Here is a 13,351-nt window from a genome sequence, read left to right as displayed (position 1 = left end):
ACCCAAGCATAATGCAGCGTCCAAGAAGGGACCGGGCAGTTCTCCCAACGAAGTAAACTTGTGATACCAGCAATCGGGTAAAAAAGCCGAAACATACTCTTGTATACTAAAAGGTTGTTTACAAAATACCAAGGAAACTTAGCATATTTACACGTATCCATGGATTTCCATAATTACATCATGCAATTTAGAATTTTACAACATTTACATAAAATAATCAAAGTTGTAAATAACATACCTTTGTAAAATATTTTTCCAATTCCTAAAATATTTACATAATAAGTAATTTTGTCATCTTTAAGAAATGCAGATTAATTCCTGAACATTCGAATCTCGTGCAAGTCACAGATAATGTATGCACGCACAGATGTTGAGCTCCTGTTCTTTAAATGGAAACATGATCAGATTCGACAGGGGCGACACAATTGCTTGTAACAAAAGCAAGAGTTCTAATCATTCAGTTATGCAGGAACGCATTGTATACTTAATTTTATTCTTTGTCATACATGCCTCTTATTTATTGTATAAAGTAAAAATAAATTGTGCATATGTAATATTGATATATATATTTTTTTAGGTGGGCACAGACTCGATTCGAGCATCTGCAACAAATATGCAAATGATGAAATATCTTTTACGGGCGATGCCAGTGATAATTTTCCCATTTGCAGTAAACTTCCCTGGGGTAAGTTGGATAGACGTTCAAGCATGCCTGTTGGAAGTGGAATTGAAATACCTGTTGCTATTAACTCTGTTCACAATTATCACGTAGCCTTCCTCACAAAAAATTACATGTTTGGCACAAGTGACATTGATTTGAATTTACACAGGTTTTGGACACACTGTATCTTGTGTCGCTGCTACTTAAATTTCTAGATGAAATTTTATATTTTCCCAATATTTCTGAACACTTTTTGTGACTGCCAAAAGGCATATATTTGATGCAATGAGAAATATTTAAAATTTAATCCACATTATCAGTCAACAAGTTATTCTATGTTAGACACAATCCACTACATCACGTACAAGGGTAGTGTGGAGAACGACTCAAAAAAAAACTGGTTCCCAAGTTGAATGACAACAGAGATGGCAGTGATATCTGTATCGCTACTGATTTTCTTATGAAAGTAATGCAGCTTAGTTTTTATAGAATACATTGTGTAGATTTGTTTATCTTGAAAGGTGGTAAGTGAATTGATGGAAATAGTTATATTTGGAGAGTGATTTGCAGTCATGAAATTACATTAATTTGGAAAGAAAAATAAAGTAAATAAATAGTATGCTTAACACAAGCAGCGACATCGCAATGTGATAGTGTTGGATTATGTACTAAAGTTTATTTTTCTATGTTAATAGAATATAAATAGTACCTTGAGAGAAATTTCACACTGAAGCGACAAACCATACGTGTTGCTTGGAAGCAAGCACTCTGTTATTAATGCAGCCTTTTGAACCAAAACAACACTAGCTTGGATTGGGGAGCAACACAAGCCCTTTAGTCCAAGGCAGCTTTCAGACTGAAGCAACATACGACACATGTAACTTGGGAACAAGCCAATCAAAATCAATGCTTCATGATGTAGCGACATAATGGGCCGCACAGGCCTGCATTTGGTTGGTGAAATTGTCAAGCAACAAGTATCGCATGCCACTTCTTGCTTCAGTGCGAAATCTCCGTAAAGCAAAACCTTCATGATGCGATAGTGAACAACAAATCACAGTGAATGCTATTTTACAGACTGGAAGTGTCTGTGTTGCTAGTCACATCAGTGTGAACATCCCATGTCGCTTGTCGCATTGGTCTGAATGTTTCCTTATACTCCTCTCAAGAGAGCTTTGAGGGTTTCCCTTCATCGTTTCATGCAATCAGTTATGATCATCACCGCTATTAGTAGGCTTACCATATTTTTTTGGGTCCAACCCAGGACATATTGGCGATCAACTCGTTACTGCTGAATTTCATTTGTTTTTTACAAAAATAAATTGAAATTACTTAAAAGCCTTAATATTTTATTGGAACATTAAACTATAAATTGTACAAGAAAAATATTAACATTATTTTCTAAAATCAATCAATTAATTTTTAAATGTTTAATTGAATAATACATTTTCTGATGTTTAGGAAACCCCTCTGTTCTAGGTAGCATTATCTGTTAGCCGACTCAGTTGCACATTTTCACTAGACATGACTTTTTTCAGAAATGGCTTGTTTGTTTTAAATTCTGGTAGTGAATATTCAATACCGGTAGCTATTTTCATGTTCAGATTCTCAAAACCCCAGACATTTTGCAATCCCGGATATCACCCCGGACAGCACTAAAAAACAAGATTTGTCCGGGGTAATCCCGGATGTATGGTAAGCCTAGCAATTAGTTAAAAGTGGAAGAAAAGCGACAGTAAATATCAAAAGTACAAATGCTTCAGTGCGTATTTCTTTAAAAAATGTTTATAATAATTATAATGAACCTTTTGTGTAATTCATACACAAACATTCCAAGTGTATATTTCATCTTATTCAGTCACAATACCAGGACATGATAAACTGTCTGGAATGTCCATTACTATCTTCACGACCACTGTATCAAATATCACAGCAATTATCACATTAATATTTATGCTCCACATAAAAGAATCGCACACTGCAACAAATACTCCATTTACATCCATTACAAGCAAATGAATTCTATGTATCCATGCTGACACCAGTGCCTCCAACAGATTTCATCATGAAATAGAACCAGCAGAGAGCTCAGAATGGTGCCGTTTTCCACACTATCTGTTCAAGGCGGTGTTTGTTGCCATTTATTGCAGGAAGACCATACTATTGTTAAGTTATCTCTGATGGAAGAATATAAATTAGTAAATGAAATGTCGTTGGTACCTAGGATATTGTCAAGAGATAATTTCCACTTACCTTTAAGTTTAAAATAGTAGTACTCGTTCATATAGATTTAAGCAGACTGAACCAGGACTTGCACCCGGCTGTCTGACATACCGTGCCATTGCTTTCCTAACTGACGTACCGAGTCAACATTGATTTCATCTGGATTTTTTTTCTGCTGTTTTACTTGCGTGGTAATTATCCCAGTCAGTGATATTGCAAAACGATCTGTTGTAATGTATGCCCGTTTGAACTATGCTGAAACTTGAAGTTCCTAATTGCAGACCTGCACTTTGTTGAATTTCATTCTATTATCTTTCAGGCCATCCTGTGCTACTGGGTGTCTACAAATTTCATATCCTTGGTGCAAGTAGGTTTTCTACGGATTCCTGCAGTGAGACAATATTTCAAAATAGAACGTTTGGTGAATTTCGAAGCAGACGCACTCCCTGTGAAGCCTAAGGGATTTGTCAAGGGATTCAAAGAATGTGAGTTTGTAACACTTAATTTTTACCATGCCATTATTTTCTGTTACATCTTTGAAAATTTTTCAGGAGTTTTTAAGCAGGTTAACCGATTCATACCAACACTAAGAGTGATGATATTCAATGTGTGTGGAACTATTAATATATACAACTGCTTTGCTATTCTCCAGTATTCATGAATACATTGCTGTTAGTCATGCGTGCCAGGATTTTTTTTCCAGGGAGAGTAAGTAAGGTATTTTTTACCTTACCTTTTTAGAGGCAAACAGGCTATATTTCCCTCATAACAACATTAATACCCTCCCCCCTAGAATAAAACACTTCTTCAGTTTGAAGTTATCATGTTCCTGCTACGCCCTTACAATAATTAACATAATTACTGTGACTAAAATGAAATTATATGTGTGAAATATATAATTTTAGGCCGACATTCATTGTCCAGGGAGCATAGCATCCCTTGCCCCTCCTTCTACACATCCCTGCTTTTAGTGTACTGGTTTCAAAAACAAACATTTTGCTTGTGCAATAATATCTTACCTTCAATAAAGAACTTTCGAATTTCTGCCATTAAAAAACATCACTCATTGTTATCCACACTGGTAACATGCATGTTGAATCCATTGATTAACATCCTTGGTCTGGCTACACTGTCTTCGTTCATGGTAGTGTAGCATTGTGATGAATGTATGTTTTGTTCATAGATAGAAGTCTTCCCGTCATGTTCCACCTTTGTGTACAGAAGGCCTCTACCTAGAGTGACCATAATATTTTGACCCAAACACTTCTCAAGGAAGTCAGTTTACCCCCTCCTGAAAGATCAGCAATCATAATTTTTTTGTTATTATTATTAGTTAAAGTATGGATCACATAAATGATACATAACAACAACATATAAAATATTAACTCAGTATGACTTCTATGGTGTTTCTCATCTCTCCTGATCAGCCTTTGATGTTAGGCCTGCGGTAAAGTTGAAGAATGCTAGAACTGTTCATAATCTCTCCCCCTGTCCCCAACTCTCGGTAAAGTTAACTCATGCCAACAAGATAGACTTCATTGTTGAAACATGTAAGCAAGATTTTTTCATCTCTCCACATATTCAGGATTGAGCAAACATGCTCAACAAAAGTGGATGTACTAGGCAAGCGTAACAATTCCCACCGTATTCAGAAGGATGTCATACTTTATGTGGTCTACTTCTAACATAATACGAAAAAATCTGTAGCCATTTATCGAATAAGCAAACCTTATTTTTATAGTCTTTCAAGTCTTTTTGAAGTTGTGTGATTCCTCTTGCAAATTCCCACTGATCAAATGGTTTTGTTTCCTCTTCTGAACTAGAAAATATATTAGCATTCACCAATTCATTAGGAATTGATTTTGTGTCAAGATGCAGGACTTTAAATTCTTCGTTCAGGCCCACATTGAAACTACATGTACGCTTCTTGGTCACCCTTATGCACTGCTCTAGAAATAACGGAACACACACAAAACAAGAAGAAACGTGATGGGAGCTAACTTAAACAGTAAACTGCTGCCTGCTCGAATTTTCTCAACGAAATTGTAGCATTTGCATTGTTATGCGCAATTAGCCAAAAGTGGCAGAAAAGCGATGCTAAATATAAAAAATACATTTCTATGAATAACTTGATTGATTAATTTGCTTTATTTTACTTCGCTTTTGAGCCAATTTGCGAAGATTGGGATGAGTAATGACATGATGAAATTGATGAATGGATGGACACTCACAAACATCCATGCCCAGGCCAGGATCCGAATGCAGGATCCCTATCGTAGCACGGTATGCTAATTTCATACCACGAGAGCCGGTATGAATAACTTTAAACAGTGTTTCCATGACACTAATTTAAAAATTCCAATTTTAGCATGAAATGTCTCAAATTTAGATTTAATTTTCGAGCTAACTTCTAGATTTTTATAAAATGGGACATATTGAGAATTTTTAAAATATGGACAGGACGATTGTGACAAGTCTCCTAAACAGGACGGTCACGGTCAAAACTGGACATATGGTCACCCTACCTCTACCACTTTGGTTTCTCATTGTTAGTGTGATACAGTTTTCAGAAGACGAAGGTCAACAAACGTATAATGCAGGAAAACTTAAAATCTAGAAGAATTTTATAACATTTTGTTCTACTGGGACAACCAAGACTGAATGTATTACGTGGGAAACTGTAAAATCAGGATTCCACTGTAAAATGCTACAAGAAGAAAAGGTTAATTGTTGATCTGCTTTTGATAAAATGTGAACTACCACCATTTTTTTTATTAAAGTATGTAATAATGTTTTTCTTAGGTAAATATTATTTACTGTGTAATAAAACCCACATTTGTTGTTTTTGCAAGAGGTAAGTAACATTCCATACACGTTGTTTGCATCATCAGACGGAATGTAGTTGAAAGTTAAAACAGTACTGTGAATTACATAATTAGTTGAATCAGTTCCAGAATTGCTAATTCCTTTATTTTTACTCACATATTTTCCTTTCAGCATGGACAAACATGAAGATATCCAGGGAGTTAGAAGACAGGCACCGAATAGATGAAGTCAGATTCAAGAGAGCGGGAAAAGCTCCAATAGTGAAAACTTACAAATATGATCCAACACAACAGACTAGAACTGAAAAGCAACCATTGGTTGCTAAAAAGAGAGAGACCTAATTGAAAATAGGCACATGGTAGAGTACTCTATTTGTATTAGTACTATGTACAAAGTAATAATAAATATTAGTTGTTTTTTTTTCAATACTGCATTTTGAAATATGATGGTGGATCAAATGAAACGGAACAGGGGCCACAGAATGAAATCAACAAGGTTTATTTCAAACGTAATCTCCAAAGTTACACAAGCACTTGTCCCACTGTTTCACCAAGCGGTGAATACCCTGCTCGTAGAACGGGCTTTTGCTGAGATCGGAACCAGTTGCGAACATTGTCCATGACTTTATTGTCCGAGTGGAAGCACCAACCCTTCAATGCCTTTTTCAACTGACCAAAGATATGGAAGGGCTATACAGTGGGTGTTCCAACACTGTCCACCCGAACGTCGCCAACGTGTTCTTTATAACAGCTGACGTATGTGGCTGCACGTTGTCATGCAGCAAAACCACTACAGAGGAGAACAGGCCGGTCCAGTCTTGATTGCCGAGTGCAAATGGTGGAGGGTACTGCAGTAAGAAGCAACGTTGATTGTTTGACCATGGTCCATTATGCAGTAGGGGTTTCCTTCCTTACCTCCCGCTTTACTTCTACCCAGGGTTGTCGCCACACATACATAAATATAACCCAATACATCGACTGTTCCGTTTTCATGTGATCCACCCTATTATTTGTAAGAAAAACTATTAACTTTGGACATCTCTAGCATTATATTTGTGTTAATTGCACTCTAAGGATTATTTGAAATTAAATTATAATTCAGAGATTGCCAAACTCCCTAGCAATTCCCACATTTAAAAATACATGGCAAGTTATCAAGCAGAAGTAACCCCTTTTCGCAGCTTTCCCGATTAGTTCCCTCAAATTTGTTAATTGTATCAGTACATGAAAGGTAGTCAAAGTTTAGTTGTACAACGAGTCCAAGAATAATTCTAGGATTATTAGTATAATTGCTCTTCGAATTTTGGCCAGGCTGTCCACTACCTATGGTAGGGGGTGAAATCAGCCTGAATTGTTTCCCGCAAGATCGCCGTCAGGACTTGTAGTGTGTTGCCAACCAATCATAAGCCACTGGAAATATCCCTTCAAGTTACTACTCTTAACTAGGAATGGGACATTAATTTGTACTCTTATCAGTATCAGCTGATACAGGTATATCAGTTTATTGGTAACATTACCGACCTGATATATTTATAAATATCTTACAATCGAGTGCAATATTGTGCCATTTTGTATAATTTTTATGCATATAAACAAAAAATCTCCATTCTGTACTTTTTTAAAGTAAATATCTAAACATGTAGCTTTTCCATTGAAAAAGGTTTGTTCATCTGGTATACATTTCAACATACATTTGTTAAGGAGGTCAATGAACCATTTGGAATTTTATATTGGATCAATAGAATAATGGTTATTGGTAAATTTTATATATCAGTAATTTATCAGTATGTGCCAAAATTTCATATTAGCCCATCCCTACTATTGACAATTTGGCAATCCCTGTCATTGATAATGCCTGCCCATTACTATTCTGGGAGCTATCATGTTTTAGACTGCTACTATTTTTCTGTACTAACTCCACTAAATTGCTCCTGAAGATGTGATGTCATGAATCACGTGATAAAACAAATGCAAAAGTAAAAGGTGTCTATGAAAAGAACCCTTTAAATGTACCTTATAGAATTTACATGTGGCTCAACCACAGTGGTGAAGCATCATAAGAGACCCAGAGGCCTAGCCTACCCTAATATATTTGGCTATTACGGATTATTTTATTACTTGTAATTCCATTAAACGATATCTTAATACAAGAAAACTGAAATTCTAGGCCTTACGATAATTTCCATCCCTGACAGGGGCTCTATCTTCACATGTTGAGCCACTTCTCCAAGGGTCTCAGCTAGTCCCATAACATTCTATGTGATTCATGCGGGAAAGCATAATTTCAGGGGCACGTTCGCCCGAAATGAAAACAGTGAGTCCGGCCTCATGCAGTGATGCCAACCCTAGCATAATTGTGCTAAACGTAGTACAATTTGAACTTTATTGGCACCTAGCACCCTGTGTTTGGCATAATGTTAAAATATAGCATCATCCTGGGAGACAGACACAAGTTAATTTCAGAATATATTTAAAAAAAATTATAAAAAAATTGAGATCTTATTTGTTTCAAACAAAAGGTAGCATGCTGATCCAGTCACAGCTGATCCACAGTCTTCTTTTCATATTTTCTTTATCTTTCCTTACTTAGCTCACGAGAAACATTTTATTGAAGGAAATTGGTAGAAAGTTGGAGTCACAGATAAAACAAGCCGACGCATGTTCACATCACAACTCCCCTCAAAATAGATGCATAAAATGAACTTAAAACCTAAGTCATCCGAGCACAATAGTTGCATTTAGAAAAATTTAAGAGTTCAATCAGCACACTTTTTCTGATTGGGAGCTTGGCAACGCTGGACACACTGTATAAACTGGGCTTCACATCTGTTTCTTGCCCACCGCAGTGTGTCCAACGAGGGGATAGGAAAGGCTAGAGTAGAAAGGCAAAGACAACTTGTTCCGAGGGTGAAAAAATGTTTCTATCACAGCGTTCTGCATTTTTGTTAGTTCCTCGATTTACTCCTGTTACGTTTTTGTTGTACAGTATTGTTATATTTCATCTCGTTTTCTTCTTTTCATTATTTTTATATTGTTTGATTGATTTGGTTCATTTTACTTGGCTTTTGTGCCACTTTTGGGTAATTTGCGAAGATGGGGATGAGTGATATGATGAAATTGATGAATGGACACTCACAAACATCCATGCTCAAGCCGAGATTCGAACTCAGGACCCCTGGCATCATAACGCGATGTGTTAACCACTCCACCATGTGGGTTGGCTTTCCATTATTGAGAGCATTGGGAATAATGACTTGTATTACTCGGAAATGCTACATAACAAGCCTATTTTCGGGCATAGGAAGAAAGAAGGGGCATTGGAAAATTGAGGACAGCCACTCGAATGGCATCTAAAGCATCAATTTACAATAAAATCAAGAAATACGATTTACGAGTTAGCACAAAGAGTAACTATTCAGGTAAGTTGATAGATGCAAGAATATGTTATGTTTTCAAAAATAACTTTAAAGGTTATATTTTTCATATTTTAAAAAAGCCTCACCCATAACACAAACGCCTGTGCCTACCCTTCCAGTGACACCACGCTTCGCCACTGCTCAACGAGGCATCATATCATACAACTTAGGTATTCAATGTCCTAACAAGCCACCAAGTTGACCCATGATTACAAGGGTTGATCAAATGAAAAGGTACAAAACGACACTGTCGGTGTAAATGAATACTTTATTCAAAGTATCCTCCATAGGCCTGAGCACATTGATCCCATTGATGAACGAGCCGAATGATTCCTTTTTCCCAGAATTCCTTTGGCCGTGACGCGACCCAGTCCTTCACAGCGTCCTTGAGTTCATTGTCCGAGGTGAAGCGCTTTCCTTTGAGATGCTTTTTCAGGGGACCAAACACATGGAAGTCACAAGGGGATAAGTCCGGACTGTAGGGCAGATGGTCTAGCTGCTCCCACTTGAACCTGGCCAGTTCCACGTGTGTGACCCTGGAGACGTGTGGATGTGCGTTATCATGGAGCAGAACCACACCCTCCGTGAGCAGCCCCGGTCATTCGTCTTTCCTGTAAACGTTCACCATCCGGCGATGAATATCGGCCGGTTTAACACCTTCTGCTGTCAGAAAACGGATAACGCCTCGCTGCTCCTCAACAGTCGAATTTGCCAATGTTAACGCCATCCTGTCCGAACACGCACTGCCGCATCACTTGGACGGCACTTTGTATCGGAGCCTCTGCTCTCTCCTGTGCATGCGCGTTCCCCTGCATGCTCCGATGCCGCATGGCACAATCGCACCCCTACATATCACGCTACATTCTCCCATCGCGGCATCGGTATTATATAAACGATTCCGTTGTTACAACGTTTCGTACCTTTTCATTTGATCAATAAAATAATTGTATTGTTCATTGATTCCATACACATGAAGATGAATGAAGTATTATTTCTTGTACACAAATGTGAACGTTAGCAACACTTGCACCTTGTTGGATAGCAGATGTCACAAGGAAGTAATTTAAGTAATTTGTACGCTTCGTGTCATACCATTTTTGTTATTAATACGTTGCCAAATAAACTAAGAGTGCATTTTTTTATCATCACTTGTAAGTTTAGACCCACCCGTTACTTACATGTGATTGTTATTTGGAAAAAAACTTTTTTTTAACAAACCACTTATTTGTTAGCTATCAGAAAATGCTGAAATAAGTTCCATACAATGAGCAGTTTTTTCTCCATTCATCTTTTATGTGGAAAATTGTCATTTTTTTAAAAAAACAATTGAAATTCGATTATCTCGAAAACTACTAATTTTCGGACGGGGTATCATATGGTCAAATTTATTGCAAATTGTCTCTACTTTAACCCCTTTCAGGGAATACATCTAATTACCAGTCACCCTGTATAATTACATTCTTTTCACTTAATTTCTCAAGCTCTAATTCACCACAGAGAACTTAAAATCACTTACATGAATTGTAAAGCATAGTTTTTTTCATTCAGTATTAAATACTGATTTATCATTAACTAGGTTGCCTGCTTGGAGATGCATTTTAACTCCCACAGTTATGAAGATCATTCATGTTTTTCTTCCATTCTACAATCTATAGCAACAGAACAACACACAAGACCTTGAGAATTGAAACCTGTTTGCAACATTTCATAAACTGAAGGATTCACGTCATTAGGTGATCGAGACCAATAGATTTAAATGAAGTTCGTGACATGTTCTGTGCTGGGTGTATTAACATGGTTACAATTACTCATTTTAAAAAGTAACTCAGTGACAGATACTTGAAAAGTAACTAAGTTACTTTGTTACTTGCTGCTAGAAATTTTCTTGCAAACAAATTACAATTACTATTTGTAATAAAATAAATATATAAAGACTGTTCTATTTACATTCCTTTCATATATTTATATTATTACAACATACAAATGAGGGAACAAGAAGTCAGCTTTGCTTCAGTGGTATTACTTCTAAAAATCGTTTGTATTTTCACATTATTTGGTAGGAGGGCGAAGCATTTCTCTTGCTAACTATGCCTGTAAGGTTGAAAATTGCAGGTCATCTTTGTGTTACAACACAACCCAAGTAACCAAATGTGGTTGGCCAAATGCAAGAACATACTGTTGGGCAACAGTAATTTCGGCTGTGGTTCCAAAGTTGGCTCAATGCATAGTTTTGACGGGCCAACGTACTGGAAACTAAAATGTAGTTTGTGTTTTGGTATGTATATATTATTTATTGTGAGGCCAAATATAAACTATAGTACAAATCATTTGTGTAAAATAAAAAAAAAATATACACAACACTTTCTCATTCATATGGTACCATTGTTCTCAAAGTACCTTCAAGTGGTATCACAAAAAAAAATTCAGTTTACTTAGTTTTCCACCTTTCATAGAATCTAATCTGCACATAACATTGTTTAACCACCTTCACAAGAATACCTGTAAGAATGTACTTATTCTGCTACAGCTAAACAAACAAACAAACAAGTAATTCTCAACACATCCTTCATCCATGGTGGCTGACAAAGGACTGGTAAGTGACTACAAGTTAAGAAGTTCAATAATATAATATTTCCAGTATGTGCTGTGACAGATATATTTGGTAAGAAACACTGTTACATGTCACTTATTTTACCCTAGAATTTACAGCATACTCTTGAAAGTTGTCTTAACACAAGAAAGTAGTTTTTAAAACTGATTTTTGACTCATTTTTGCATGGTTGGGCAAACGTTGGCCCAACATAACACCAACTTCAATTTGTCAACCAACGCAAACCTAACCTTTCCCATGTAAAAACTTCAGTTGGCCCAATGGTTGTGGTTACTTGGAAAAGCAATGCGTGGCTTTGGGTTATGTGGACTGTTCTGATTTCTGGTCATAGTAAAAACATTGATACGTTAAAGGGAAACTCTTATTCCACTTTTTTTGTGAGTTAATGAATACTTTCACCAATTTCATATTGTAACAACCAGTGGTCGGAAGTAGCGCGCTACTTGTAGCGTCGCTACTGTAGCTAGCTACAAAATTTGTAGCAGTAGCTGTAGCGGCGCTACATTTTGAAAATTGTAGTTGTAGCGGTAGCGAGCTACAAAATTCCTGTAGTTGTAGCGAAAATTTCACTACAGCTACATTTCTTCTCTGCATTGTGAGGAAACTTTTAAAAGTGACCACAGCATTTTAAAAAAAGACAATAATGCTTACTTTTGGAGAAGGTTCATAAAGACAGTCTATTACATGGAAATACGTAAAATCTAGATTATAAATATATTTCATAAATCTAATATCGCAATAACTAAACTGAACTGGCATATATGAATATATTCTGGCTGACGGCTACGTTTTTTTAGATGCATCGCTATTTTGGGGAGAAACATGCCTAGTTTGCGGCAGCCCTAAAAAAAAAGGCCTCATTTGCACCACTCCAGGAACAAATCCTGTTGATATCCATGGTGTAAGAGGCAGGTATATGTCATTAATCTCTGCGTAAAACACAACTTGCAGTGCAAAAGCAAGCGATTCAGTCTCCACTACAATGACAAAGCAATAGTACCAGCAATCAATGGTTCAGCATTAATCATTGTTAGCATATAGGATATCACCAGCAAGAAATTATTGTTACAAGAATGATAGACATACACTTTATGGAATTACAATTATTTTCGATATAAATTTGTTGAGCAATTTTAAAATTGCAATACGTTTAGAACACTCGAGTTTACACACCGCTTTCCTCAATATATTTTATGATATTGTAAAAAGTATGTACGAGATCTTGACTTTTCTGCAGAGATGATAATTTTCTTTAGTTAATATGCAGTTTCCAAATATATGTAATTCTTCTACATTTACGTCGCTTTTCTGTAACTTTTGCTAATCATGGCAATGAAGATGGATGGTTTATTTTGTTATTCTCTTATCTAGAGTCTATTTCTGCCACTTTTGGCTAATTGTGAGAATGAGGAAGAATGGTGAATGATGATGAGCAGTGTGGGGAATGGAGGAGCAGGAGAATCCATTCTCCAAACTAGGTGTCTTTCCTAGTTTTTGTTTTGAGTCCACTTTATGCACAGAGACAAGCTAATCCAGACTGGATCTGAACCACTAGTGCCTCCGCCAGGTATCTAACCTGAGGCCCCTTTGATTACAAGGTGACAAAGTTTCCACT

The 13,351-nt window shown here is 36.6% G+C and overlaps 1 protein-coding gene across 2 annotated transcripts in view; it reads left to right on the top strand.

Annotated features, from left to right (window-relative positions):
• Positions 1 to 13,351, top strand: part of OXA1L (OXA1L mitochondrial inner membrane protein) — a 36,675-nt gene that overhangs the window by 22,580 nt on the left and 744 nt on the right. Inside the window, exons 6-8 of one of the 2 annotated variants that reach the window (XM_083135788.1) lie at positions 578 to 685; positions 3,204 to 3,369; positions 5,882 to 6,068. In XM_083135788.1, coding sequence (XP_082991914.1) covers positions 578 to 685; positions 3,204 to 3,369; positions 5,882 to 6,051 — 444 coding nt within the window. In that variant the 3' untranslated portion in view covers positions 6,052 to 6,068. Of the gene's footprint in view, positions 1 to 577; positions 686 to 3,203; positions 3,370 to 5,881; positions 6,133 to 13,351 lie in introns of those variants that run through there. The other variant, XM_083135787.1, reaches the window with a different exon arrangement.

This window comes from Lepisma saccharinum, chromosome 14 (genome assembly GCF_977018435.1).
Source record: "Lepisma saccharinum chromosome 14, izLepSacc3.1, whole genome shotgun sequence".
Classification (NCBI taxonomy): Eukaryota; Metazoa; Arthropoda; class Insecta; order Zygentoma; family Lepismatidae; genus Lepisma; species Lepisma saccharinum.
This window is presented reverse-complemented; position numbering and strand designations above follow the sequence as displayed.